At 44.5% G+C, this 27,970-nt stretch overlaps 1 protein-coding gene across 1 annotated transcript; it reads left to right on the top strand.

Annotated features, from left to right (window-relative positions):
* The first annotated feature begins 6,829 nt into the window (after positions 1–6,829).
* FOXL3 (forkhead box L3) lies at positions 6,830–24,784 on the top strand. The gene is made up of 3 exons (XM_085630222.1): positions 6,830–7,182; positions 9,817–9,985; positions 22,231–24,784. The coding sequence occupies exons 1-3, from the start codon at positions 7,076–7,078 to the stop codon at positions 22,699–22,701; spliced, it is 747 nt and encodes a 248-aa protein (XP_085486348.1). The 5' UTR covers positions 6,830–7,075; the 3' UTR covers positions 22,702–24,784.
* The last annotated feature ends 3,186 nt before the right edge of the window (positions 24,785–27,970 follow it).

Raw genomic sequence — 27,970 nt, 5'->3', positions numbered from 1 at the left:
TGTAGCTTGTCTCTGCAGCCACGTGGTCCCTGAAGGTCGACGACATCCAGGAGTCGAGTCACGAGCTGTCCCACGCAGGCTCTCGCTGTCGGCGGTGTCGGCGACTTGATCAAAGCAAACAAGCCTTGGCAAAAGCAATTGTTGTAGGAAAGGAAATAAGCTGATGGTTCTGACCAGCAAGGTCAGAGGCGCTGCTCCTTTGGAAGGGAGCAAGGGCCACTCTGGAGCAACCAGACCAGCAGTGTATTTTGTGAAGTTCGTCGCCAAGATGGCTACTAGCCAGCGGGCCAGCAACCGGTTAGGCGCGTCGAGTGGCAAAATGCAGAAGGGCCCCACGCAGATCGTGGAGATGCTGGAGGGCTCACCTTTGGTGCAGATGCTGCTCGGGTGTTGGGCTTCTCAGATCCCAAAGCACAACTTGGAGGGAGCCTCGGTTGTTGCACTTGTCAGCTTGTCGTGGTCGTTTCAAGATGGCTGGCTCCACGTGTCTCGGTGCCTCCAAGGGTCTCCTCTTTTCAGGGACTGCGGATCGGGCGGTGAGAGGTCTGGAGGTCCAGGTCTTGTCAGTCTCTGGGCTCGGGCTCCGGCGGGAGGCGGCGGCAAAGCAGACGTTGATTCGCTGGATGGTGCTTGCGTTAGCAAGGTGGTCACTCCCTGACCACAGGGGAGATTGGCTTCAGTCCTCTGTGCGGCAGAGCGTCGAAGTTCCCGTCTTCTTCTTAGTTTCAAGTTGATTCCAGGATGTCTGAAGTCTTAGGACACAGCTCCTACCTTTAAGCGGATTCTAGGGGCCGGACTACCTGCTAGGTCCCTCCCTAAGGGTGGGACCAGGAAGGGGGGTGGTTACACCCCCAATCCTTTGTCCAGCTCGCCCCAGGCCCGGGACTGGTGTGCCCCAGGACCGGATTGAACTGGCATATGCACCGAGGCTCCTTGTGAGCCTCAGGCATGTATTGTTTCTTTCAAGCCCTACCTGACCAATACACAAAATCCTGTCTGGGGTGGTGCACGCACCTCCCCTGGCAGGAAACCCTTTGTCCACACCTCCCAAGCTGGAAGGACTCCCAGCAGCAGGAGGGCAGACTTGTGTCTGTGGTGGCAGCATCCATTTTGTGGAGCTGAGGCTATGTCTGATTTTACCCGGGTTTCAGGTACTGTACATGTCGTGTCCCTCTAGAAGGGTGGAATGCTAACCCCGTCGCCAGAATTGGCGAGGGGTTAGTATTCCAATTCGTATGACACCTTACTCGACATGTTTTGATAAAGCCAAACCAAAGATAGCATTTAACCGCGAGGTTCATAATGCACTTAAGAGTATATGGTATGACGATATCTGGAAACAGTAGAAGGAAGTTGTTCCGACCACTGCAGACAGGCTCAGCTCATGCCAGAGCACCATCTCACATGGAACCAAGCACTCTGCCTTCAGGAGTGTTAAGGCCTGCCATAGGAGTGACTTATAGGTTACCAGGTGTCCCATTTAAGGTTAGGTATAGGTATACTACACCTAAGTAAGAGGTGGTTACACCAACTTACCCCAGCTGAGTGATCAGCCAGTTGTGTCAAATTTGTTAGGCCAAGCCTGGGGTGGCATAATACATGCTGCAGCCCCTGGCAGGCCTTAGATACACCAATGCCCTGGGTACATAGTGTACACTGGTACAGGGGCTGACAGGGTGATCCACTTCCAATTGGTTATGCACCTAGGGTGCATAGTTTTAATTTAGTAGAGAGAACAGCAGGCTGAGATCCTGAATGGCAGGATCTCAGGCCAACTAAGTCGAAAAACCAGCTAGACTCTAGGCAAAAATGTGGGGGTAACCATAGTCAGATATCCACCTTCCTACACACCACCAATACCACCACCACCAATACCAATACAGCCACCAATACCACCAATGCCACCACTACCAATACCACCACCACTAATACCATCATTACCACCAATGCCAGCACCACCAAAGCCACCACCACCAATACCAATACCACCACCACCAATACAATGCCCACCAATACCACCACCACCACCACCAATACCAATACCAACAATACCACCACCACCAATACTAATACCACCAATACCAATACCACCACCTGAGCGCCTCTCGCTCAGTAGTACTAGCAGGGGCATTGTATGAGGCCAGAGCTGCAGCCAAGACCATCCCTCCCTCTCTCCATGCCTGCCATAAAGCACAGCCCGCCCTGCACGAGGAGGTGAAGCCTGGGCCCTACTACAGCTGGAGTGTTTTTATTAGGCCAAAGATAGCAATGACATTACGCAATGCCACACTGCACACTCAAATCACGAAGAGGGCAGGAAATAGCCCCCCCCCCACTCTTCCTCCTGAGCCGCAACAGTGTAATCACAGAGCGAAAGGTGTTGGAGCGCTTTGTTAGTGTTTATAGCTCAGGTCATAGGTAACTCTCAATTCACACTTTGTGTCTGTGTCATTTACAACACTTACATCTTCTTCACTGCACTATTTATCACTACTTTGAAGACGTTGCATGCCTATCTCTTCCTCTGAAGTTTACAATCTAACAAGCGGTCGAGAAGGCCCTTTATTGTAATGCAATAGGTCTCGCATTTGCGAGAGTTTAAGCTATTAGTATTGTAAATGACAATGCCTTCTGTTTATGTTTTAAAACCCAGAACATAAATAAAAGGCATTGTCATTTACAATGCTAATAGCTCAAACTTGCATGAATGCGAGACCTATTGCATTGCAAATGCTTGTCTAACCTGGTGAGGATTATTTTTATGTGGTGTTTTTGCTGTTTTCCTGTTTTAAGTGTTGCACAAAAACTTTACACATATTCTCTTGAGCTAAGCCTGACTGCTCTGTGCCAAGCTACCAGAGGGTGAGCACAGGTTATTGTACGGTGTGTATTTGATTTTCCCTGACTTGGATTGAGATTTCTGCTTGGACAGGGTACATACCTCTGTCAACCGGAAACCCCATTTATAACATCTTGGCATTTTGTTGCCTTCCTTTCAAATGTACTCCAGGTGTAATGTGTGAATCCAGCAGATCTGTCAAGCAGGAATTGACACTCAAGCAGGATTTGACACTGCAATGTGAAAAACGATGCCCACAGCCCCCTCCCTTTGGCTGAGGTCAAAGGAGTCATCCCTGTAAATTCAGGTAGACCTGTCAATCACAGTGACCAATTGTGCAGCTCCTGGGAGGAATTTTACACCTTTTTCACGCCTATTCAAATGCTGATTACTGGCTGGAAGAAGCTGGAGAGCAAATACAAATTAGCCTGCAGAAACTTCTGGTAGGGAAAAGGTAACTTTCTAACAGTTACTTTTCCTTACAAATCCACTTTCACCATAGAATTGGATGTTTAACAGCTATTAAAATGAGTTTGATGATTTTTCTATCTAGTCTCTTTACCAAAATACAGTAATGGTATTAAATATTGAACCCAAGTGCTTCTCCATGGGCCAGCCTGCCTTCCTACAGTGAAAATATATTTGAAGTGCTAGTCATTGTAAGTACATATTCAACTTTAAATGTTGTCATGTCACACTTTTAAATACCATGTACCCTGCCTTATGGCCTACGGGTTTTTTAGGAGTGAATTATAAATATTCAAAAGGATGGCATTTATCTCTCAAAGGAGATTATTTTGATAGGTCGAGTTGCAGTTTTACACTGAAACAGTTGGGCTACAATTGTAAACGTAAAGCCATGTTTGCATTACCAATACTGAATGGCACAATAGTTTCTGAAGTCCATCTGTGGCATTTAACATACCACGTACCATACCAGTACCATATACTACGGACTTAGAGGTGAGTTAAACAGTGGCGGCTCCTCCATACGGGCGTTTGGGCGCCGCCCCCCTGCTTTCTCGCAGTGCGAGAAGGCAGAAACATAAATGGTAATAACTACCATTTATGTTTCTGCCTTCTCGCACTGCGAGAAAGCAGAAGTGCCTGATCGGGGGTGGGCGGTCCTGCTTGAGGGCAGGGGGGAGTGGCTTGCCCAGTGTTGTGCATAGGGACTGTTTGGCCGGCCCTGGGGCCGATCAAACAGTCCGTATGCACAACACTGGGCAAGCCACTCCCCCCATGCCCTCGAGCAGCACCGCCCACGGCGCCCACTCTACATAGCGAAAATGGTCCCGGCTGGGGCGCTCTCTACTGCGCCTCAGCGTTGTGATTGGCAGAGCGGAGGGAGGGAGGCTGCCTTTCATTCATGACGACATGACGACGAGAGCTTCAGGACGGCGGGAGCGGCAGTTTGGACGCATCCAGAAGCTGCGGTGTTGCAGGACGGAGCGGGAGTTGGAACGCATCCAGAAGATGTTGCAGGACGAGGATGGTAAGTTTTATAATCTTCTTTCATTTACCCACCCGCCTCCACCCCCCGTGACGACCCCCACCCCCATCATGCCGGCCGTTACTGTGAAGTTATGAATGTACAAAACTATTTTAGGCCCTCCTTAGGCCTAAAATAGTTATGTACATTCATTACTATTTTAGACCCTCCGGTGCCGTATCAATGCCAGTCAGGGCTGGCTTTAGGGCGTTGCGATCGGTGCCACCGCACCGGGTGCTGGAATCCTGGGGGCGCCGTGTTTGAAAGTTTATTATGCCTTTAAAGTACCTGCTGCAGCGTTTCTTTCACCCCGCAATTACCAGGCCTCACATAAATGTCAAGATAACTCGTGTGATTAATTATCTTCCTGGAGAGAGAGATCAGCATTTTGTATAGTTGTGGTTTTGACTTAGGTGAAGTTAGTGCAGAGGGTTAATATGCCTGCTGCAGAGAACGTGTACCATGTAGATTACAGATGTAAACAGATCAGCAGGTTACTTGCAATGTATAATTTAAAGTCCTTAGTCCTAATATAGAATAGTGAGGTATTAACTTTCATCCTAGAACTGCATACACGCTGCAAAGTACAGAACATTGATCAATGTTGCAAAAAGGGTTAATTTGGCTAGAAATCGATTCTTATTATTAAAGAAAACTCCCAACTATGCTGTTTCTTTTTCGACTCTGAGTTTGTGCTTCTCCACACCAAGCACTCTTAAACTATGCTGCCTACCAGTATGGATGACATGTGACTCCTACACTTTTAGTCCTTTGGCTTACGTAACATTTCCTACACAGTGATTTACACATGTATGATTGAATGTCTGTGTGTAATATGCGTGTGATGCAAAGTGCTCAGACACCCTGCACTGGTATGAGTGGCGCTATATAACTAATTCAATGCATCTGAGAGAGTGTGGTTATGGAGACTTGGTCACTGTTTTCGCCACCCAATCTTTGGCCCTAATGGAGACCTGAGGGGACATATAGTTCATCTTTCTTTGGCAATAAGGTCAGGCGGCTAACGCCAATGTTCCCTATTCTTTTAAAATAATGCAGTCAGGCTAAATGGATGGCACGGGTGCAAGCAGGACTGAAGCACGATATGGGACAGTTTTAAATGTGTTTAATTATTTCAAGTCTACATATCCTACCTACTTTTATAAATATTCTTGCTTTCTGAAATGTGGTTTAACCTGCATCCTTTGGGCCTTTATTTTTTGTTCTTCAAAATTTCCTTGGCGTGAGGGTCCTGCAGTTCCCCTTTAGTCAATCAGGCTCGCTATGACACAAAACACATTTAGACCCTTTTTTTACGCCCCACCACTTTCAAATGTCACCAGCCACCACTGGAGTTAAATATACCAATTAGGACTATTCCAATACAACTATGTTTAGAAGGGGAAGCACAGGCACTTTACTGCCGGTTAGCAGGGGGAATGTGCACAGAGTTCTACAGCCAGCAAAAATAAACGATCCAACAAAAGGTGAAAAATATGGGGCATCATGTAGAAAAGGCGGATTTCCCGCATGGCCCATAGTCTTTCTTCCTGGGATTGTAACTCTTAGACTGCTGATCACCGCCTTCAACAGTAGCAAGCGTTCAACCTAATAAGCCATACTACTTGAAGAAATCTTGTCTAACCAGGTACGATGCACCAGCGCCCAGCCTCAGATGGCCACAGTGGAAGACAATATACAGGACAGTAGAGATGTCCTGGCTATTGGACTTTCTAATTGATGTAACCAAGTGTCTTTTGGGTACCTCTAGGCTTCCTGGTTCTTTAATCGTGGTTTTACTTTCTGCTAAATTTGACTTCGGGGTAATAAACACACCTTGCATCGTCCCTAAAGCCTGGCTTATGCTCTGCATGGTGTATTGCAGAAGACTGGGTGACCTAAGGGAAGAAACGTTACCATTGTAGCAATCCAGGACTACACAGCGCAGGGCCATTAGCGAAGACTCTAATTCATCGCCACATCAAAGCCCACACAAGAAGTTGCAGCGCCTGCAGCTGTTTCCCTCTTTCTTTCCCACTCGACACTGGCCCTCCGTAGCTCGTGCCTTGTGCTCTTTGAACGTACACACTGCCTGCAGTCAGGAAAACACCACGGCATTTATGTCTATTATACTGTACTGCAGATTGTATCTGTGCAATGAGTGTCACCGGCTGGTATGTGTGCGCCCGGGATTCCATATGGGAAGAAAAGCCCTCAGCTCAGTAAACTAGACTCGGGCGCCTCAAACTTTATTTAAAAATATATATATGTATAATAACTCGAAGTAAGATGAGTGAAGTACAGTTGCTGCCATCAGAGTATTTATGCATACAGGCTGCAATAGAATTATTTATTCACCCAGCCCTCCTGCCTCCACCCCTCCTCCCCCCTCGCCGCATCAGACCACCCACAGAGCCGAGGAAAAGCTACTGGCTGCGCGCGCCCCGCAGTTCAAAGGTTCACGAGAGAACGAGCCGATTTAATCCGTTATTAGCTGCGCAGCTCATAACCAGATTGGATGGGAACGGAATAACCCCATAGACCTGCTGCCCGGGAGTCAAGAGTCTGAAAAAGTACCAGGGGGGGCAGGGGAGGGAGGGTGAAAGGAAAGAGAGGCGAGGAGGGAGCCCAGAGAGTTGGGTTTGGAGCAGAGTGTCAAACGGCGGCACTCCCAGCAGCAGGCGCGGCGGGCAGGGGCTGGCAGGAGGCAGTGGGCTCAGCGGGGCGGCCGGGCTCTCTCCAGGATGTTTGACAACTCGCAGTACCCGTACAACTGCTTCAACTATGATGGGGAGGACTACCCGACGTGCAGCTCTGACGAGGAGAAGAAGTTCACCCGGCCTGCGTACAGGTATGTGTGCCACCTGGGTGGGATGTGCGTGCAGGACGCCACCGAGGTGTGAGGGTTGGCGTGCAGGAGAGGTGTAGCGTGGCACTCAAGGGTGAGGTCGAGGATAGTGTGGCGGGGAAGGAATCAATGCCACTCAAGTGTAAAGACTGCAGATACATATGGGTAAAGGTTACAAGACACCAGCGTGGGTCGGGTGTGCAAGGAAAGTGTAGCTGGTATTGTAGCATTTCACCAAAGTGTGAGTTCTTAACAGTATGCCCGGAAGGGGGGCATATGTCACTAAAGTGTAAAGACTATGATTGCATATGGGTAAGGGCAGCATGTCACCGTGATTGGGGCGGTTGTGCAAGCAAGTGCAGCATTTCACCACACTGCGAAGTCTATGATAGTATGCTGGGAAGATATAGCATTTCACCAAAGTGTGAGAGGTTTACAAGTATGCAGGGGTGATGCATGTAGGTAAGGGCAGCATATCACCCAGAAGGGGGTCTGGCGTGCAAAGAGAGTGGAACATGTCACCAACGTGTGAGGACTTTGATCGCATACAGGGAAGGGACAGCATGCCACCAACGTGTAAGGGCGTTAAAAGTATGCGGGGACAGAGCATTATGTCACCAAGGTCAAAGGGTCCAGCCAGCATGTCACCAAGTGGCAAAGCCTGTGATTGCATGCAGGTAAGGTGCAGTGTGCCCCAAAGAGGAGGGCTGGCGTGGAAGCAAAGGATAGCGTAGGACTTCACCAAAGTGTGAGGTCTGTGATAGTATGCCCCGAAGGCGGAGTATGTCACTAAAGTGTGAGGGCTTTTGCATGAGGGTAAGGTGCAGCATGTCATCGAAGAGCGCAGGCTATGCTTGTATACACAAAACATGGGCAGTATATCACCAGCAAACGAGAGATGTATGCCTGCACATATAGGGAGGAATCAATGTGTCACCAGGGTGTGAGGGCTATGCTAAAATTCTGAGAAAGTGTTACAATGTCACCAAGGCTTGAGGGCTATGTTTGCCCACAGAGGGTAACACATCGCAAAGGTGTGAGGGAAATATAGATCTCAGATCTAGAAATCATTGTAAGGTAAGGGACGTCCTTCCATTCAGATAAAGGACAGCAAAGCGTGACAGCTATGACTGCATGCACGGGGAACAGCAGCCTTGCACCGCCGTGCACAGGGTCAGAGGTGGGTATTTAACCAAGGCGGGACGGCTGTGCTTCCATGCACGGGGAAGAGCAGCCTTGCACCGCCGTGCACAGGGTCAGCAAGCTGCGGTGGGTATTTAACCAAGGCGGGACGGCTGTGCTTCCAGGCACGGGGAAGAGCAGCCTTGCACCGCCGTGCACAGGGTCAGCAAGCTGCGGTGGGTATTTAACCAAGGCGGGACGGCTGTGCTTCCAGGCACGGGGAAGAGCAGCCTTGCACCGCCGTGCACAGGGTCAGCAAGCTGCGGTGGGTATTTAACCAAGGCGGGACGGCTGTGCTTCCATGCACGGGGAAGAGCAGCCTTGCACCGCCGTGCACAGGGTCAGCAAGTTGCGGTGGGTATTTAACCAAGGCGGGACGGCTGTGCTTCCATGCACGTAAGACTTTAACAAATATATATATCCTATAAAAGCGGGGGATCCTATGTACCCACACATAGAACTAAATATGTACAATTAGGGGCAGCCTGCTTCGAGTGTGTAAAGGGATATGTTTCCATTCTGCTAAAGGTCGGCATGTTACCAACTTGTGTCACCAGCAACGCACAAGAGCTGTGTTTTCACGTTTGTGTAAAACCTGTGCTTGTGTAGAGGTAATGTTCAGCGTGTCACTGTCACCATGGTGAGGGGGGCTAACCTTACTACTGGCACCTACGTAAGTTTTCATCTTTTGTTTGTCTATCCAAGAGCTTTAAATGTGCAGGTACTGTCCGGTACTGAGCGCCTGCACCTCTCAGCACAGCAGCAATGCATTTCATGGGAGAGTGCCGGCACTTCTCAGGAGTGTGCAGATAATCTAAATAGTGAACACCCGCACTTGCACCTTTCCATTTAAAGCACTGGTCTTCCCATCCTTCATTTACACTATTTGCACTTTCTAGGTAACTGGCAGATCAGGGTCACAACCAGGCACCCGCCCATCGGCAGCACTTAAGCGAATGCACGAGTCTAAAGCTTAAACAAAGTTTTACGTTCTTTTCCCTCTCTTAGGTTATGTGAAGTCACTTTTTCGGGGTAGAAACGAAACACTGTTTGCTCTTGTTCCTGTATAATATTATTGCTAGAAGAAGAATGCAAATTGTATACATTAATTGTGATTTCTTTAATTTAAGTAGGTCGGAATTGTGCTTTATTTTGTTTTATTTTTTATAGCAGGCTACCTTATCTACAGTTTTTTTTTATAAAGGGACGCCGGGTGCTATTCGCATAACGAGTTTGCATTTATTGCTGTACCAGTTTAGAAGCCTGATGCTTGCAAATGTGCCTAGTGTGTCACTGTGACACTGTGCACAGTGATTTCAAGCTTCATGTTGCTAGGACTTGTTTTATGTTTACCAAAGGACAAATGCACTTTTTTAATAGGTAGAAACCATCAGGCCCAAGTTGTGTGTCAGTCTTTCTACCATCCCCTAATTCAATTTCCCTGTCTTTTTATAGTTACATCGCTTTGATCGCAATGGCCATCCAGCACAGCCCTACAAACAAAGTGACCCTGTCTGCCATCTATGATTTCATAATGAAAACATTCCCCTACTACAGATCAAACCAACGGGCCTGGCAGAACTCCATCAGACACAACCTGTCACTCAACAGCTGTTTTATCAAGGTGAGCATGTGATGATAACCCAACCTCCCCAACATCCTCAAATGGCACCTTTTATCTCTGCTTTTCAGTTTTAATACATATGTTTTTACTTGAAAAAAGCTTGGAGATAACCTAATTTAATTCCATTTGGTTCTTAGAACATGCTTTTTATGTAGCGGTGTTTCCATCGCCTATAATGACGACTATTGGTTCCAGCTGACATTTTAATATACCCAGCAGAATTTCACATTTCTTTCATTGGCTACAAAGGTGTCTGATTTGCAAACATTTAGTGGGTGTAAACAGCTGGAGTTTGGAGTGGACATTAACTTGCAATTCTGCTTCAGACCTTTCCTTTGGAATGAATGCAGGAAAAGGAAGGACACATTGAAAGGTACCGAGTAGGACATGAGATGTCTTGTAAAACCTTTGTGAGGTTTCACAAAGTGTGAACTTGGTGGATTTAAGAAATATTTTAAAAGTGCCTTTCCGCTTTACAAACACTATAAAAATCTACGCAACTTAAATAAGGTGTAGGTGCATTTATAGGATGGTGAGTGGAACACTATAATTTCCAATGTTGGCAACAGGAAGTGGATTTTGAAGTGGATTTTTCAGGGGAAATATTGTTTTCACTATGGACAAATGACAAGCAAAAACAGCTCGTATGCGCTAATGCACCTAATCCCCAAAACACGGAGGCATATTTACAAGGGCATTGCGCCTCCAGTGGAACAATGCCCTTTTCCATATTTGCAAGGCAGTGCTAAGCCACTTTGCATGGCTTAACTCCACCTGGTACATATGGCCCTGTTCGCTGCAGCAAAGGGGCGGGGCGCACAATCGATGCTGCTGTTAGCGTTCCCATGTAACACCCATTACTTTTTGACACATCACCAGATTTACAAAGATCTGTAACTTAATTAGTTAACTAGCGCGTTTGAAACGGAGGCGTTAGAGTGGCATAACAAGGAGAAATATTTTTATTTCTCCTCGTTTTTTGCTCTTTCTATGTGTGCTGCAGGGCACACATAGAAGGGGCAAAACACCATTAATGATTGTTTTTGCGCAGGAAGGTGTGCCTTCCTGCACAAACTCAATCATCCCTGCAACGCAGGCACCCTTGCACCATGGAGCAAGGGTGCCTGCGCTGCCTCTAGGCAGCTTTTTTCGCGCAAGGGAAAACACAAGGGTGTGCCCTATTCTTGTAAATACGGCGCATCACTGCATTTTTCAAATGACATAGCACGTCGCAGCTAAATTGCTTGCCCACCACACCATTTCTTTGTAAATATGTCCCACAATGTTTCCACCAACAGTCAATCTGTCATAGGGGTTGTGGCAAAGACTTAAGCAGAAAGCAAACGGAATTCCACATGTTTCACACTCTCTCACTTAAGCAAATGTGATCTCTGTCTCTGTGCTTGACACCTTTCTCTCATGGTAACATTCTGTGGGCTAACGCCTGATCTTTCCTCACCGCAATCGTGCAAATTAGCAAGGTGGCTACAAACATCAATCTTTAACACTCAAGAAATAGACACTGCATCCCATCAGACCACTTGAAGACAGCAGTATGTGCCACAGTGGTCTATGGACTCTGTCTGGCTCGTCGCTCCCTCAGCCAATTTCATTCACCTTACCCCTTGATTTCGCCAACTCAATTCTCTAGCTATCGTAGCTAAGAGTCAATTTCAACTTGGTAGTCTGACTTACAGAACCCACCACCACAACACTCCTCCATGCATAGCTAAAGTACCCTTCATTTCTTGTGGATTAGGAAACCGTATAAAGATATCTACCCTTCAAATCTTGGTATCCAAATTCAGGATATTTCCCTCATAGCAATACTACGCTGGGGTAGTTACTAATGGTGTAACCCGCACAACTTGACAAAAGCAAGCAAACCACACTTCTCACCTTCAGCAAACCTCTTAAAGCCCACCTCTTCATGCCTTTTTGAACTAATTCCTCCTTAAATAGATCAAAGTTGTTCCTTACATTGCCAGCTCCACCTTCACCCTGCTCACCATTCTCTACGACTAAATGTTTTCTTTTGGAGTGTGTTATTGTATCTAAGAATGTATTGTACACTCTTATATTTCTATTGCCTTTTGTGGCTAGTGATATTACAGTCCAGTGTTCCAAAACTGATATCCAGCCATTGGGTCCTTAGGAATCATGTCAAAAGCGTAATTTGTTATTTTCTCCTACAAATGAGTATTCCCCCAGAATATCGAGGCAGGAATCTCGATGGCACTAAACGCCACATGCACAATATCGCAAGACACTATTAAGGTGCACAGATGTGGAGTTAAAAATAGCAAATCAATATTTTCTCCATAGCCACTCACCTTTCAATATTTTGTCCCTCAATATTCTGTCTACATTGTTATAGTATCGTGATATGCTTAGCCTCGATATTCCATAGTATAATCTGCAAGGGAATATCTTTAGGGCACGTTGGGTCAATAACATTTACTGTAAGCTTTTCTGGACCTAGTTTATTCTAAAAGACCCCTATTTACAAATTATTTTACAGGTTTAAGTCTACTGGATAATGTAGGCAAGCACTGATTACACCTATTTCAGAAAATGCTAAACAGGTAAAAAGCATGTGATCTACTTGTGTATATTGTGTTAGCTCATATGGATGCTGAGTTTAGACCAGTTGGCATACCATGAGAACTGTTTGACCAGTGGCCATAGAAATTCAAACCCTACTAGGTTAATAACTTCACACCCTTAACAGCGTGTATATTCACAGATATTTGGCACAACCTTTTCAACACCTATCTACATAGCTGACCTGTCACTGGAAAGTTCAGGTTGAAGTTCCAGTAAATGTAGGACAGAGCACACTGTTGAGTGTAATACAAAACATTACTGAATGACAGGGAATCATTTAGGTAAAAAGCCATTTTATTGATATATATATCTTCAAAATGAGTGTAATGTCTATAGTGCGTACATATACGACTAAAAGTGGAGTTTGACAAACTGCAAGAAAGAAAAAAATGTCCAGAATCTTCCCAAATGCTCTTCAAGGAGCATTTCCATTTTCAATCATAAGTAATACTTTTAAAATTACCTATTCACTGGAGTACCCCATTGATATCCAAGCGCCTCCAATACTTAAATTGGCCGGATGGCCATTGGTCACATTCTCATCACTGAGAAATGAGGTAATCTGCAGGCCCTGAATCCGTGCCCCTGAATGGCTGCCTGAGCCTTCAATCCTCCTATTAGGTCAGTAAACTGAGCAGCATGGAGTTGAACAATAGTAACACTTTTATTTACAGACCTAGAAGATGTATTATTAGTATACTGATATGACACATTTTCATTACATCACAGCTTTGTGAACAATATCTGAGTCTGTCATCACACTCACCAACAAATCATTCCATTCTGTTTGTACCTGGGTTTGTGTGTTCTTGCTTGTGTGCTCTGACTCGCAGTCTTTCTTTCTCTCTTTCATACGCACACACACACACAAAACACACACACATACACAAACAAAATGTTATTTGATGACGTGATGCTGATGGAAGTCAGTATTCTTTGGGAACAAAAGAATAACTTTGTAGACCTAAGCTTCAAAAACTCAATTACGATAGTAAATTCCTCACCCCGATTCACAAAATTTGGATTTGTGGAATTTAAAAGCCTAAATTGTAGTAGTAAATCCACCATCATGACAGATTTTCCTTGGTCCTATATTTAGAGCTAGCGATGGAAAGGCAGCGTTACGGGTGGGTATTGCCCCCCAAAAATGCTACTTATACTTTTTGGTATTTGCTATTATTTTGTAAGTTATAGCATGAAGCACTGATTTAACTGCTGCAGAAAATGTGGGAAGGAGCACGCCTCACCTCTTTGTTCATAAGTGGGGTTGGGAGTCGAAAGGACGCTAGCAAAAATATTTCTAAGTGAGAATAGAAATAATTTTTACATTTAATTTTAAATTTCTTATCTCTAAAACAATCTTTAATGAATGCATAAAGTACAGAAATGTAGGGCGTAGAAAACAGGCGGAAATGTTTTACTTAATGACTCCCACGCACATACGACAGTTCCTTACAGCATGGTAAGTTACCACAACTAGAAGAGTAAAGGCTAGTATATACCTCCAACAGGCATACCTTAAAACAGATCATGGCACGTTTTGTTTAGAGTCATAAGTTTTTCCCATTTTAATAGATCAGACCTCTAACTGTATTTTGTGCTGAATATGGAAATATGTTACAAAAAATGTTTCAAAGGTTTGGATATTCATACATTGTTCTGCAAACTTGACAGTGTTAAAGTTTCCCATAAAAAATACTACAAAACCAGAAGCTTTTTCTTTCTTTTATATCTTTATTTCGATTATGTAAATCATAAAAGAACATACAGATACATTGAAGTCACAAAGGTTATCTTTCAAAAAAGAAAGTCATTCATAAATAAAAGATACACAAGACCTAGGGAAAATACAATTGCAAATAGATAATAATAAATGGATTGGAACATAAGCCTAATGTATGATAAACAATTACATTTCATTCCGTAAGATGGATTCTTCTAATATGCCATATTGCTGCCAAATACTTGCTGATAGCAAATACTGTACGAGAAGATAGATCAGTTTTTAGCAGCCTATAGGCATCTAAATGTCGTCTGAATCCCCAGCTCCTACAGATGGGAACAATCCATTTATTCCTTGATTTCGTGTACATAGGGCAAAAAAACATTAAATGAATATCGTCCTCTAGCTCACTAGAGCATGTAGGACAATTTTTTACAGTAGGGGGATGCCATCTACTGGTAAGTGCTCTAACTGGGAGTGCATTATATCGCCATTGTAAGAATAATTTTCTCAGGGCGACAGGATTAATGTCATTCAGGACAGTTTCTAGCAAATAGTGGTCCTTGATAGTTAAAAATGTAGTTGTCATAGATCCCAAATTCTCATTAGCAATAGTAACCGAGAGATTAAAATTGTGGTAGAGAGCCACTAGTTCTTTGCGGGGTATTGTAGCACATGATTCTAGGGGTTTTGTCCAATGGGTCTGTAACCCCAGCTTAGCAAATTCATTTTTAACATAATTCAGCCATGGGATTTTACCCAGGGCTGGATGGAGATAGAGTTCCAAAAGTTCAGAGCGATAACTCAAGAGTTCAGGGGTTGTCCAAAGACGCCTCCAAAACGTTAGAGGCTTCACGCCGAGTTCCTCCCTTATCGATCTTAGTCCCATATCGAGCCTAAGGGGAAGTAAGGGTGTGCTGGGTGGAAGGGCGGACAGGCTCCTTAAGAACTTATTTTCCGTAACGACAATCTCAGGGGCACAATCAATGCCCCAGAGTTCACCGCCATAGATTAAAGCCCCGCGAGCCTGCAATTTATAAATTTCCATAGGCGGGCCAATCGGGTGCGTCATGGATTGATTCCATAATTTCAGGATTCCCCCTACCCTTTGATTTAACTTTAGATTTAATTTGGTCTGATGGTGAGACTAGGTCATTTTCTCATTAAGTGTTAGACCCAAGTACTCGAAAGTGTGGACTCTTTCTAAGCTGGTTCCATTTATAGTAGGATTAGGTCGTAAAGACCTCGGGGGGTTGAAGATCATAAATTTAGTCTTAGCCGTGTTGATCTCCAACCCCCGATCGTTACAAAAGGATACAAAACCGTCCAGGACGCGTTGTAGCCCCATGGGGGTCTTAGCTAGAAGCAACGTGTCATCGGCAAACATAATGGCCGAAATGGCAGTACCCGCAAGCCGTGGGGCATCTCTATTGGGTACCTTGTTTAAATGAGAGATGAGACCGTTTACATAAAGGCAAAAGAGGGTGGGCGCCAGGACACACCCCTGCCTTACCCCCCTTTCGACAGGGAAACTAGCTGAGAGGCTGCCACCCCTCCCACATCTTACCCTCGCATAGTTGTTGGTGTGGAGACGCACAAGTGTATGCAAGAGATGCCCTGGAAGTCCTAAATCTTGTAGCACGGCCCATAATTTTATGCGGGGAACAAGGTCGAAAGCCGCGCGGAGATCCACAAAAACTGTGTATAAGGACCCCCCCTCTATCTTTACTGTTTTCCAGTAGAGCATACACAACCTAAAGATCTGATCGGTTGTGGAAACGCTCTTTCAAAAGCCAGCTTGGTAGTTGCTCAAGATCTCAGACGACTCAACCCAATCCATAATACGGTTCAGGATCAGCCTCGAGAAAAGTTTTTGTGCAACATCTATCAAGCTAATAGGCCTGTAATTCCCTGGCAACAGTGGAGAACCTTTTTTGAAAATAGGCACAACTTCGGCGCCTAACCAAGTAGAGGGGATTGGCAAGCCGTTCAAAATGGCATTGAACAATAATGTAAGATAGGGTGCCCATATACTAGGTTCATGCTTATACAAATCACCCGGTACCCCATCCAAACCGGGTGCTTTCCCCGCAGGAAGTTGGGAAATTGCAAGCTGGATTTCAGTTAGCGAAAATATTTGATGATCTCGGCTGGGTACTATGTGTAGTGGGCTTACAGGGGCAGACAACGGGGCCCTGTAGAGAGTGCTAAAGTGGATTTCCCAGGCTTCTGGAGCAATGTTGTTATTTACAATTGGAGGGGGTTCAATTGTCCCAGTGGATACAATCGACCAAAATCTCCTCGAATCTCTTGATTTTAGGGCAGAGGTTAGATTCTCCCAATTTTCAGTAGCCCATTCCAGTTTAGCAGAACGTATCAGGGATCTATAGGTCTGTCTCTTGTGTTGGATGTCAGCCTTGGGAGCCTTGTTCTTTATAGCCCCTAGCAGGTCGCTCTTTGCCAATCTACAAGTCTTATTGTACCAATTGGGCTGTTTGACAAATCCCTTTTTACAGGGAATAATAGGGTTAAATAGCCCAGACAGCATAGAAAACAGATCCTGGTGGGCAGTTGCCAATTCCTCACAGTAGTTTGGGGGGGAATGCTGATCAAGAATCCCCACTATATTGTTGAAAACCGAGGCGACGGCAGCATAGACTTTGGATATTTCTTTATCATTACGAACCATTTTACTCCATTTAATTCTCCGCTTATTATTAGAGAGAATAGCTGAATCCGAAGGCTCCGAGTTAGATGGAAGCGCCGGAACCTGGGGGGATAAACCAGATAATGAGACATCCAGTACGAGAGGATTATGGTCACTCTCCCCCCTTGGGATGACTTGAAAATCTAGAACTCTATTCCAATCCTTGGCTTGAACAAAAATGTAATCAAGCCTAGCCTCTCTACCAGGTTTATTAAATGTGGGCTTAGGAGGGTTATCTAAGGTAGTTCGACCATTGCAAGCCCTAATAGAGTGGACCATTGTCAGGGAGGTAATCTGGATAGCCAAAGGTGTCCAGGCCCTAGCCATTGGGCCGGAAACCTGAGGGATATTCCAGATTTCATCCTCTTCCTGGTTGATTTGATCCACCAAGCCCTGGAGTGGTTCAAAATGAGAATTAAAATCACCAACTATAAGAAGCATTATATGATCGGGTATCCTAGTTAAAACATTCGAAAGGGCCTCAATCACCCGGGATTCCGCACAAAAATTCACGGGTCTGGCGTATACATTAATCACCGCCAGTTTTTTGTCTAGGTCCCAATCCAGTATTATACATAGAATATCGTCCGACCCAGTTTCAAATTTAGTAACAGTACAACCTAGATAAATAGCAACCCAAATAGTCAGGCCGCCAGAGGGGCGGCCACGCCCTGACCACACTGCAGGAATTGAATAAGTAGCATAGCCCAGTCGATGGTAATCTTGTCTTGCCCAGGTTTCTTGGAAACAACAAATTTGGTGAAGATCTATAAAGGAACCCCAAATTGGGCAATCAAGCTTGCTGGGTAGGCCAGCTAAATTCCAGGAAAGCACCTTATGTTTTGTTATACAATTGGAAGAGGCTGGTAGATTTTTATAAGGAGGTGGCACAGGCAGAGTCGGAGAAATAGGGGTGGTGATAGGAAGAGGAATAAAAACAGGGGAAAAAGGATGATGATTAGAAGGTGGAAGCAATGGGGGCAATGAAACAGAAATGGAGCCTTCCTGTGGAAGTCAATCGACATCCTCAAGGCAGGCAAACCTGTTGAAAGTTGGATAGCCAGCAGACATAGGCTCGTCGAAATGTACGTGCCTGGGCCTGCCTCTGGCCGCGTTGCCCCTAGGTTTTGACCAATTATCATCTATGTCATCCGGAATAGAAATGTGGAGAGGGGGATAGAAGAAAGACAGGGGAAGGGAGTTAATGAGAGAAGTGCTGTTACCACCAGTCCAATTAAGAATGTAGGGAGCTGTTAAGCGGTTGCTAAAATTAACCAGAATACAATCACCCTTGATATTCTTTATAGTGCTACCAAGCCAAGGAACCCTTCTTACCATTAAAACCTGTGACCTCACATTAGGAGGGAGAGGCCTATGCTTATTGAGCCAGTTAATGACTTTATTTTTTAGGGAAGCATAGGATTCAGTTGATGAGTTAGCAAGCTCCGGGACACCTGTTAGAACAACAACATAAGGTGAAGCCTCTGGTGGAAGATTAATTACGTTCCTCCTATTTATTGGGGCTGTACTTGGGTTGGTATTAGTTCTTGGACCTTTGTTATTTAGGTCCAGATCTGCGTGTTGTAGGTTGGGTACTGTAGCTATGTTCTTAGTTTGGAATTGTAATTGACAATGAGGAGGCACAGGGGACGTATGTTGTGAGGCAGGGAGTAATAGCAGAGAAGTAGTTGGATTAGATTCTGGTAAAATTGGCGTAGGATTGCGGGGCCCGGGGGGAAGAGAACCCATAGGGGTAGGGAGGGATAAAGAATGTGAATCCGCTTTTCTTGCTTCGCATACAGCACATGGTTTGGCTCTGTTCACTGATACATTTGCCGGGGGTGTAACAACCCTTTCTATTTCCTTAAGCCTAATATCAATTGCATCAAACCTAGCAGTCAATGAAATGAGGAGACCATTAATAGCAGATTGTACAATATCATTGTATCGACAAGAGGTCTCATCGGGTTCTGCAACACAATCAGAGACATGTATAGGAGTATTGGATAGCGATACAATGTGCTCTAATGGTGATTTGGGGGTGCAATTGTTGACTTGCGCTGGCCTAGGACATGTTGAAGTGCGAGCTTTATCAATGCTAGAATGGGATCTATCTAATCTAGGTTTTTTCCCTCTCTTGTTGGGCCCCACGCGTTTCCTTTTTGGAACGGCTCCCTGCTCAATATACTGTGCTCCAGTTAACGACTGGTCCAATAATCGGGGGTGTCTAATGTGGTCCGTTCCCTCTGGTATTGGTTGAAGGGTATCTCTACGTGAGGGGGAACTGGATCTTAAATCACATAGAACCGATTCAATTGTACGGTCAATACTATCCATCAATGCTACTTGAGAGTCATCAAGATTTGTGGGGGAGCCTGCAGAGGCAATTAAACCAAGGGATGACCTACGCGTACTGGCAATTCCGTCAGATAGACGCCTTTCTAGTATGTTCAATTCACCTTGGATTACAGAGTTCGCCCTAATGATAAAGTTATCCAGTGTTCCAGATATTATCGGTTGAGCTTTCAATAATTTACCTCGCGTATCCATAGTTACTTGCTGCCTTGTGCGGGGCGGAAAAATAGATGAAAGGGACAGGGCCCGGTCCGGTCTTGTCCGTGCTTGAACGGGCTTAAACGGGCCCGCCCTTGGCCCGGGCTTCGCCCCGGAGTGCGCCCCGCAACGCGTCCCGCTACGCAATAGTAGGGGCGGGAGCTAAGTAGGAAGAGGAGGAGCCGGGAAGAGTGCCCAGGTGCGCTCAATCCAGTTGTACAGCAGCGCACCCTGGTCCTCGCAGTCCCAGCAGGTGATGGGCTCCAAGTGCAGGAAACAAGATATCTTCGTTAAAAGTCCTCGGTAACAAAGGCTAAAAGAGGAGCAGAGTTCTCCCGTGAACACGCCAGCGAGCGGCACCTGCGAAGCGGGGGCCGCGAGGCGTTATATTAGCAGGAGAGTGGTGGAGGAGGAGCCGGGAAGAGTGCCCAGGTGCGCTCAATCCAGTTGTACAGCAGCGCACCCTGGTCCTCGCAGTCCCAGCAGGTGACGGGCTCCAAGTGCAGGAAACAAGATATCTCCGTTAAAAGTCCTCGGTAACAAAGGCTAAAAGAGGAGCAGAGTTCTCCCGTGAACATGCCAGCGAGCGGCTCCCGCGAAGCAGGGGCCGCGAGGCGTTATATTAGCAGGAGAGTGGTGGAGGAGGAGCCGGGAAGAGTGCCCAGGTGCGCTCAATCCAGTTGTACAGCAGCGCACCCTGGTCCTCGCAGTCCCAGCAGGTGACGGGCTCCAAGTGCAGGAAACAAGATATCTCCGTTAAAAGTCCTCGGTAACAAAGGCTAAAAGAGGAGCAGAGTTCTCCCGTGAACACGCCAGCGAGCGGCTCCCGCGAAGCGGGGGCCGCGAGGCGTTATATTAGCAGGAGAGTGGTGGAGGAGGAGCCGGGAAGAGTGCCCAGGTGCGCTCAATCCAGTTGTACAGCAGCGCACCCTGGTCCTCGCAGTCCCAGCAGGTGACGGGCTCCAAGTGCAGGAAACAAGATATCTCCGTTAAAAGTCCTCGGTAACAAAGGCTTTGAACAGGTAGTCGTACTCGTCGTCCCGAGTGCCCATGTCCGTGTCGGTCTCCGGACAATGCAGACTCTGTTGGATCCTGACCCTGCAGGGAGGAAACCAGAAGCACTTAGTGATATGTGGAATATGTGTGCACAATCACAGGTTTAGCTTGTGAATGTGCCGTATAGGGTTGACAACATTTGGCACCACAAAACGTTGTTGTTTTTCTTTCAGAATGCAAAGGAATGTTGGGAAGAAACAGTGTATTAGAGTTCATTTTGACCAGACTTGCTAAAGCTTGCCGGTGCTCTATGCACACTCATATTTACATCAACCGCCTCCCTCTTGATTGCTAACAAAATGCACTGGAAAGACTTGTAGATTGCAATCCCATGTTCAAAGTTGTAATATCCAAACCGAATTCACAAAGATTTGCTCAGGTACACCTGGCTCCGGGCATCACCTGATTTGTTCCAGTACAATCCCTTTTGAGTGTGGTTTAAGACAGCTGGTGTATATCTGAGATGCTCATAGATTTTTCCAAATGTTCTCAGAAAAAAGACTCTTAAGAGCTATATGTTTCTTCCCACTGTTGAGGGCTATGTTTTTGAGATGTGTCTGTTGAGAGAATCTGCTGTAAGTATGACTTTTCAAGTTCTATTTGTGCAGTTTGCGCATTTCAACACCACTCCTTACTGCAGTGTGCTCAATTGACAACACTGAATCCGTAGAGAGGGATATGATGAGAATATGACTGAGTGTGTGAAAGTGAATGAGTGAGTGAGTGAGCATGTATTATTCTCATTCTGTTAGTCAAGCTTATGGGATATTCATACACCACCCACTGCAAACTGAATTGGTGTCAAACACTTCAAATTGTAAACATTAGGTAGTTGCAAGTTGCGCTGCTTACATTTCACTTACTGTCTGTGTTGTCTCCAACTGTCAGGTCTACGCTAGTACCGTTTCCTACTGATGGTTCTGGATGGAGGGGGCCTAATTATGATCTTGGCGGATGCGATACTCCTTAACAAACAAGACAGGTATCCCGTCTGCCGTATTTCAAGTTCCATAGGATATAATGGAACTTGTAATAAAGCGAACGGGAGATCCATCACTTTTGTGGAGGAGTATCCTGCCCAGCTCGATCGTAATCATGTCCTGAAAATTAAACGAAAGTGTAAAGCTACATTAAAAAAATGTATGTATATAGCCTGCCAGCGCAGAATGGGCCTTTCTTATATGTTCACATATTTTGGAGAAGTGACTTCAGGTCGGGGGTGTCGGTCAGGGCAGGGGGGTTGTAGCACACTTTTTAAATCTTCTGTGGATGAAAGGGATGGGGGGGGTGATCATGCAATTTCCTAGAATGTTTCAGCATCCAATGTTTGCAGGTAAATTAAAGGTCTTGCATGATGTAGATAAGAACTTTCAAATTAAGCCGTCTGGCCATAACCGCCACAAATGTGTGCATAGTTTGCATAATGTTCTGCAAAGTATAGCCTTAAGCTCTTTACCTACAAGATGCTTAATGAAAAAAAGTAGATTTGAACCTCTTGTTTTGTGTGTTTACACCAATGTGGTTCTAAACTGGAGACAGATGTTGTGCTGCTGCAGCTGTATTTCATACACTCACTGAACTGCTTTTAAATGAATGCAGGTTCCCAGGACAGAAGGAAATGAGAAGGGAAAAGGAAACTACTGGACCTTTGCACCAGGATGTGAATCGATGCTGGATCTGTTTGAAAATGGGAATTACAGGAGGAGACGAAGAAGGAGAAACATCAAGCGAGGACAGAAAGTACGTACACCTGGTCAAAAAGATGGACTGCCATCTCCTGCATTTACAGTTATGGACTCTTGCTTGCACGATGCGTCCTCTAATGAAAACCAACCTGAACCAGCACATAGACACCTGGAGCCAAATGAGTACATTCCAAGAGAGATCTCCAGCACTCTGATTCAAAGAAACCCTGGACTTGGAAAAACAGACTCAGAAATAAAATTTAGCATTGATTATATCCTCTCAGCTCCAGACCCCATGCCTTTGGCCAGATCTCCCTATGGCATTCAAGACAAGTATAATCTTGTGGACCAACAGCAAATGCATTTCCAATTCTGGACAATATGAAGTTCTCTCTTTGTCACAACTACTGAAGATATAAAGCTTGAAGTATTGGAGTCCATTCTCTCAGCCTTCTTGTTGTGTTATAACAGGCCACAGAATTGCTCCCACACAGACTTAGTGATAAAATCAAATATATAACTTTCAAAGTTCAAGAACAATCTGCTTTTTGGGTCTTCCAATTTCTTAGTTTTGTTTCTCCCCTTCCTAGCAATAACCAACATACAATAAATTAATATAAAATAATCCTTGCCTATAGTTCAGTTTGCAGATGGTGTGTGCCCTGCACTATGTTCTGGCAACTTGTTATAAATTTCATGAGCAGAATGCAAGTAAAAAGGGAAGCATTATATTGTTTTTGGATAACTTTTGCGTGAATTAGTATTCATTCAAAGCCATACCTCAATAAGCGCTGCAAACAATCTGTAGTCTTCTTTGAGCTTCCTTCATGATAAATGTCTCAAACAAGGATGGAAGAGTAAAACTCAATAATAAGCTAAGAAATAGACAGAAATAAGACATATGTAACGCTAGAATGTTTATTCTCAGTCGCTGGTTCAGTTCATGCACTGAACCTATTGCAAATGAGCGACTCATTGGCTTGAAAGGGGTATGTGCACTATATTGAGTTAATTTTACCCGCAAAGAAAAATTAGCCCATGTTTTTTTTTGTCCATAGGTATAAAACAAGACCAATCGGAATTAGCTTTGAAAGAAAGTGTAGTCTTGTCACCTCGAAATAGCTAAAGCACTGTGGTATATAGGCACTTTTTGTCTGTGTTGGTTTTTGTCAGTCCTCTCAATTTTATTTTCCCTCTTTTTGTGTGTCGCCCTGTCTGTTCCTACCACTACGTGTCTCTGTTTTCTCATAAGTCATTGCACTTGAGTTTGCGTGGTAGACGCAGTGTAACCAAAATACCCAATTCCACACAGAAAACATGTGGAAAACACCACCAAGTTAAGTGTTTGCTATCTCTGAAATTATATGCTCCTTTTATTGTCTTTTTTTGTGTCTTCAAACCCCTAGTTGAGAAAAAATATTATTGTGCAATGCTTTGCTATCAACAACTAGGTACCAATGCCGGTAGTCAACCCTGTAACGTTTCCACTTGACAAAGATTGAAGTAAGTACCGATGCCACCTTCTAAGTAAGGGGGTATAGGTTAAGATACTGGTGGTGTTCAGCTTAACTCTTTCTTTCTTTTCAATATGTGCTGCATGTCCATTTTAAATAAGTTCCTCCAATAGAAGGCACCCAACCGCTACAGCACCTCAATATAAATCTGTTAGCCTAACTTAACATAAAAATATTTTTAGATACAAAATTTACAGTCTAAAAAACAATCAAAAATCTACTTTTCAAACTCCACAAGAAAAGTCAGTGGTTCAACTATTTTACTTTGTTAAAAAAATCTATCCAAGCTCTTCTTGTGGTAGAATAACCAATTGGGAATACATATTTTTCTTAAATTAACCTTGATTTTGAACATTATTTAAATGAAAGATTAAAAGAAAAATGTGATATTCCATGCAATAAAAATGTCATTTAGTGACATTGCTTCTGTGTCTGCGACCAGTAAGATTAATTTCTCAAAGCTTGGCTCTGCGGGCAATTCGAGTTTAGCAGGAAAAGGTTAACCAAAAATGATGATTCAGAATTATTTATGCTATGGGTTTCAGTGTTAATATTGAGAATTATATAATGACAAACACATATCTCCAAAAGCAGTTAACAAAATAACATTTAAAAGATATTTCTTTTCAAGTGGTTTCCTATCAGATTCAAGATTCTACCTTTATTTTGCCAGTTTATATAAACTGAGAAGTTCACCATGATTACATTTAGTTTGTATCAGCTGAAAGGTGACTTGAATTTTTTATAGAAGAAGGTTTCACATAATTTTAAGTTATGTAACAAGGGTATTAATGTTTATGAGAATATTATATATTTTTGTATTTTATGTTGGAAAATGTAACATCTTCACTAGCACTTGTAAAAATTGTTAAATGCACGATAAAGATCATTGTTGTTTGGGGAATACGGCCGTACAATGTCTGCAAAATCATTAAAATGAACAGTTTTTCCCTACATCGTGTAGTATGTTCTATTCCAGGTGTAATACAACGTATTGCCTTTTGTGATTTGTTTTATTTCCCACTTTGAAACTGTAACCTGCATTTGTTTTTAGTTTCAATACCAAAGACACAATTCTCGAAATTCTGGAATTGTTCAAGGGTGACATTGCAAAAGTAGTTACAGAAAAAAAACCTGAATAAAGGTGTTTCATTTCCAGCCAGAACGATGGGTACCATTGCATATGAATAGCTATATCTGAACACAGAGGGGCTTATTTACAAGCCCCTTGTGCCACTGTTACGTCACTTTTTCCTATTTTAAAAGTGACGCGCCGGGGGCGCAAGCGGCTTGTAAATAAGCCCCAGAGAGGCTAGGCTAGGTATTTACGGGCAAATGTAAATGGCAGGCAGGTGTATTAAAGGTATAGTTTCCTTTGTCTATATGCTAATGCGGAAACATATCTATTTTTATAGCGGTTGCTGAATGGTATATTTCTTTAACCTCAGTTTTATGTATTTACCTTTGAGGTACAAACCTGGTGCAGTCGGGCATCAATTTGGAGATCAATGTGATCTGAGTCAGGGTGCCCGACAGCTCAATAAATACATTTTCTTTGCTCACATCTTGCTTACATGCATTCAGCGGATGCCAACACTATCACTCTGACTGGTTTCAGCTAAGAGAAACCGTCTCTCTGATTTCTGAACAGTTTTAAGAGATACCTTTCATCTCACAGGTGGCAAGCCTGAATAAAAAACAGATCTATTTGATATTATGGTCATTCACTAACTATTGAAGGAAACAGGATGTTCCTTGTTGACAAAGATGAACCCCCATCTTGTTATCGATCCTGGATTCTGAAGTGACAGCTCTTGACTGGGTGCTAAGGAAGTGTGTCGGGTATGTGAATGATTGCTGCCTGTTTCATTTTAACTTTTTCTCTTTTTAATTACCACTTTTTTGAAAATATTGGCTTCGGCTGCCCTGGACATACACGATCAAAGGAGACAAGACGTCAGCAAGACGATAGAAAGGATTTGTGAGTGCAAAATATATTTGCTAGCTGTCCCTCGTGGATGTGAGTATGGTGACTGAAACCAAATCCTACATTTAATATGCTTGTCTTGTAATCAGAATTAGATCCACCTTGGAATATGATATTTGGAGCAAAGAGTTAAAACTGTGTGCATCTATGCATCTATGCATCCTCATCTTCTGTTTGAGATTGAGGGCCACATATCTGAAGTTTGTAGCGCAGGGCGGCAAGTCACCTTGCTGCGCTGCGCTGCGCTGCCCTGGGTCACAGGCAAAAGGCAAGAATGCGCCATATTTATCCAATACAGCATATTTCCTGTCCTTTTTTCTTGCCCCGGCCCTGTTTTTGCAGCCTGGCACCAACGCAGGCCCCCATGCACTTTGGTGCAAGGGGCCTGTGTTGCAGGCAGTATTGTTTTCGTGCAGGAAGGAACACCTTCCTGCACGCAAACAATCCTGAGAGGCTTTTTCCTCTTTCAGTGTGTGCTGCAGACATAGGAAGAGGAAGTAATGAGGAGAAATAAAGATATTTCTTCTCGTTACGTGCTTCCTGGGGTGGCGTAGCTTTTTGGTGCATTCCCAAAGGCTTGTAAATTAGGAAATGCGTCAGGAACCATGGCAGTAGCTTAGGAACACGCACACAACGCCCATTGAACGCCTACCTAGGGCAGAGTAATGCAATCCAGCGATTTGCACTGTGTTGCATTGCTCCAGATTTTTGGAGCAACGCAAAGTGGCTTTGTGAGGCTTAAAAAATCTGACTTACCGTTTGCGTCGCTCTTGCACCACGTTGCAAGAGCCATGTAAACCAGATCATAAAATGGCCCAACATTCTTGTGGGAGAAAACCTTATTTAACCCGTTAACCACGGCGTAAAATCCTCCGCGGTGCGAGTAAATTCTTGTGCGGGCGGGGCCGCGTCGGCCAACGGACGTGCGCAGCACTACGGAGGTAGTGCTCACGACGGCCGTTGGCCGACGGGCGCATCGAACGGGTTAAAGGGCTGGAGGTATGTGTATGATGCAGGAGCATGATCTACTGGTCAACATGTAAAGCAACCTATGCTTTGAGTGCCAACAAAAGATTTTGGTCTCAGTTACCAAAATCACATGCGTTGTAATTTTTCCGGTTTTTCAGAGCCCAAAAAACACTGACTGCTTTTGAGAGTCATGTAAGTATGACCTGTCAGTTCTTCTTTCTTACTGAGCAGTCAGGAGGAGTGGCATTTTTAAAAGTTTTGCCTTGTGGGATTCGTGTGCTCTATCTGTGCCTGTAAAATCAAATATTGTGCAAGATAATGGAATTTAACAATTGAGTTTGGGTTGTGCAACAAACCACTGATAATTGAAGTATTTTTTTATTCTCACTGGAGTCCTAACTGCTTAAGACAGATAAACGTTATGTGTGGTGTGCAGCTGACTGATTTTATTTTTATTTGTTAATAATTGGACATTTGTAGAACACTCGTGCCTTAAAAGTCAACATGAGAGCTTGTTTTGAGCTAAAAGAAGAAAGGAGAGTGAAGAAGAGGGAAGTGGCGTGCACATACCATGGGAAAGATGCAACAACAAGGCTAATTTATTTAACTAAAAGCAATGTTGTACAAGAGGATATGCAATCATTGCAGGTTGGTCCGATGCTGATTATTGATGGAAGAGGGCCACCACTTTAGGTCTGCCCCTGCACACCAAGCCTCTGGCTACTTAACCAATGAGGATGGTACAGGCGAGAAACCTACAACTGCCTGAGAGTTATGAGAAGATAGCATCTGTAAATCCTCTTGCTAAGCTAGCAGCAGCCAAGCTGTGGAGGATTATGGGAATGAGGCAGAGTTTATATTCACTCCCAGCCGCTACCCCATGATATCTCTGGAAGCCAGGGCAAATCAATGCAAGATGAATTTGAATTTAGGGTTGCAGAATGCAATTAAGCTTGACTTCCTTGGTATGGCACCAGCATGCAAAACCGGCCTCCACAGCATGCATTACCATTTTCGGCAACATGGCTCCTGATGGGATTTTTTCAGTGCTTAATTTAAGCCGGTGGTTGCAGGCGGGGGCCACCAAAACTCTTTTTTGGGAACCAATCATCCGACTTTAATCCAGAGCAAGAGAGAGAAAAAAACAAAAAAGAGAAAGACAAAAAAACAGTGGCAAAGGAAAA

This window comes from Triturus cristatus, chromosome 10 (assembly GCF_964204655.1).
Source record: "Triturus cristatus chromosome 10, aTriCri1.1, whole genome shotgun sequence".
Classification (NCBI taxonomy): Eukaryota; Metazoa; Chordata; class Amphibia; order Caudata; family Salamandridae; genus Triturus; species Triturus cristatus.
The sequence above is the reverse complement of the archived record's forward strand: the minus strand, read 5'-3'. Positions and strand labels throughout refer to the sequence as shown.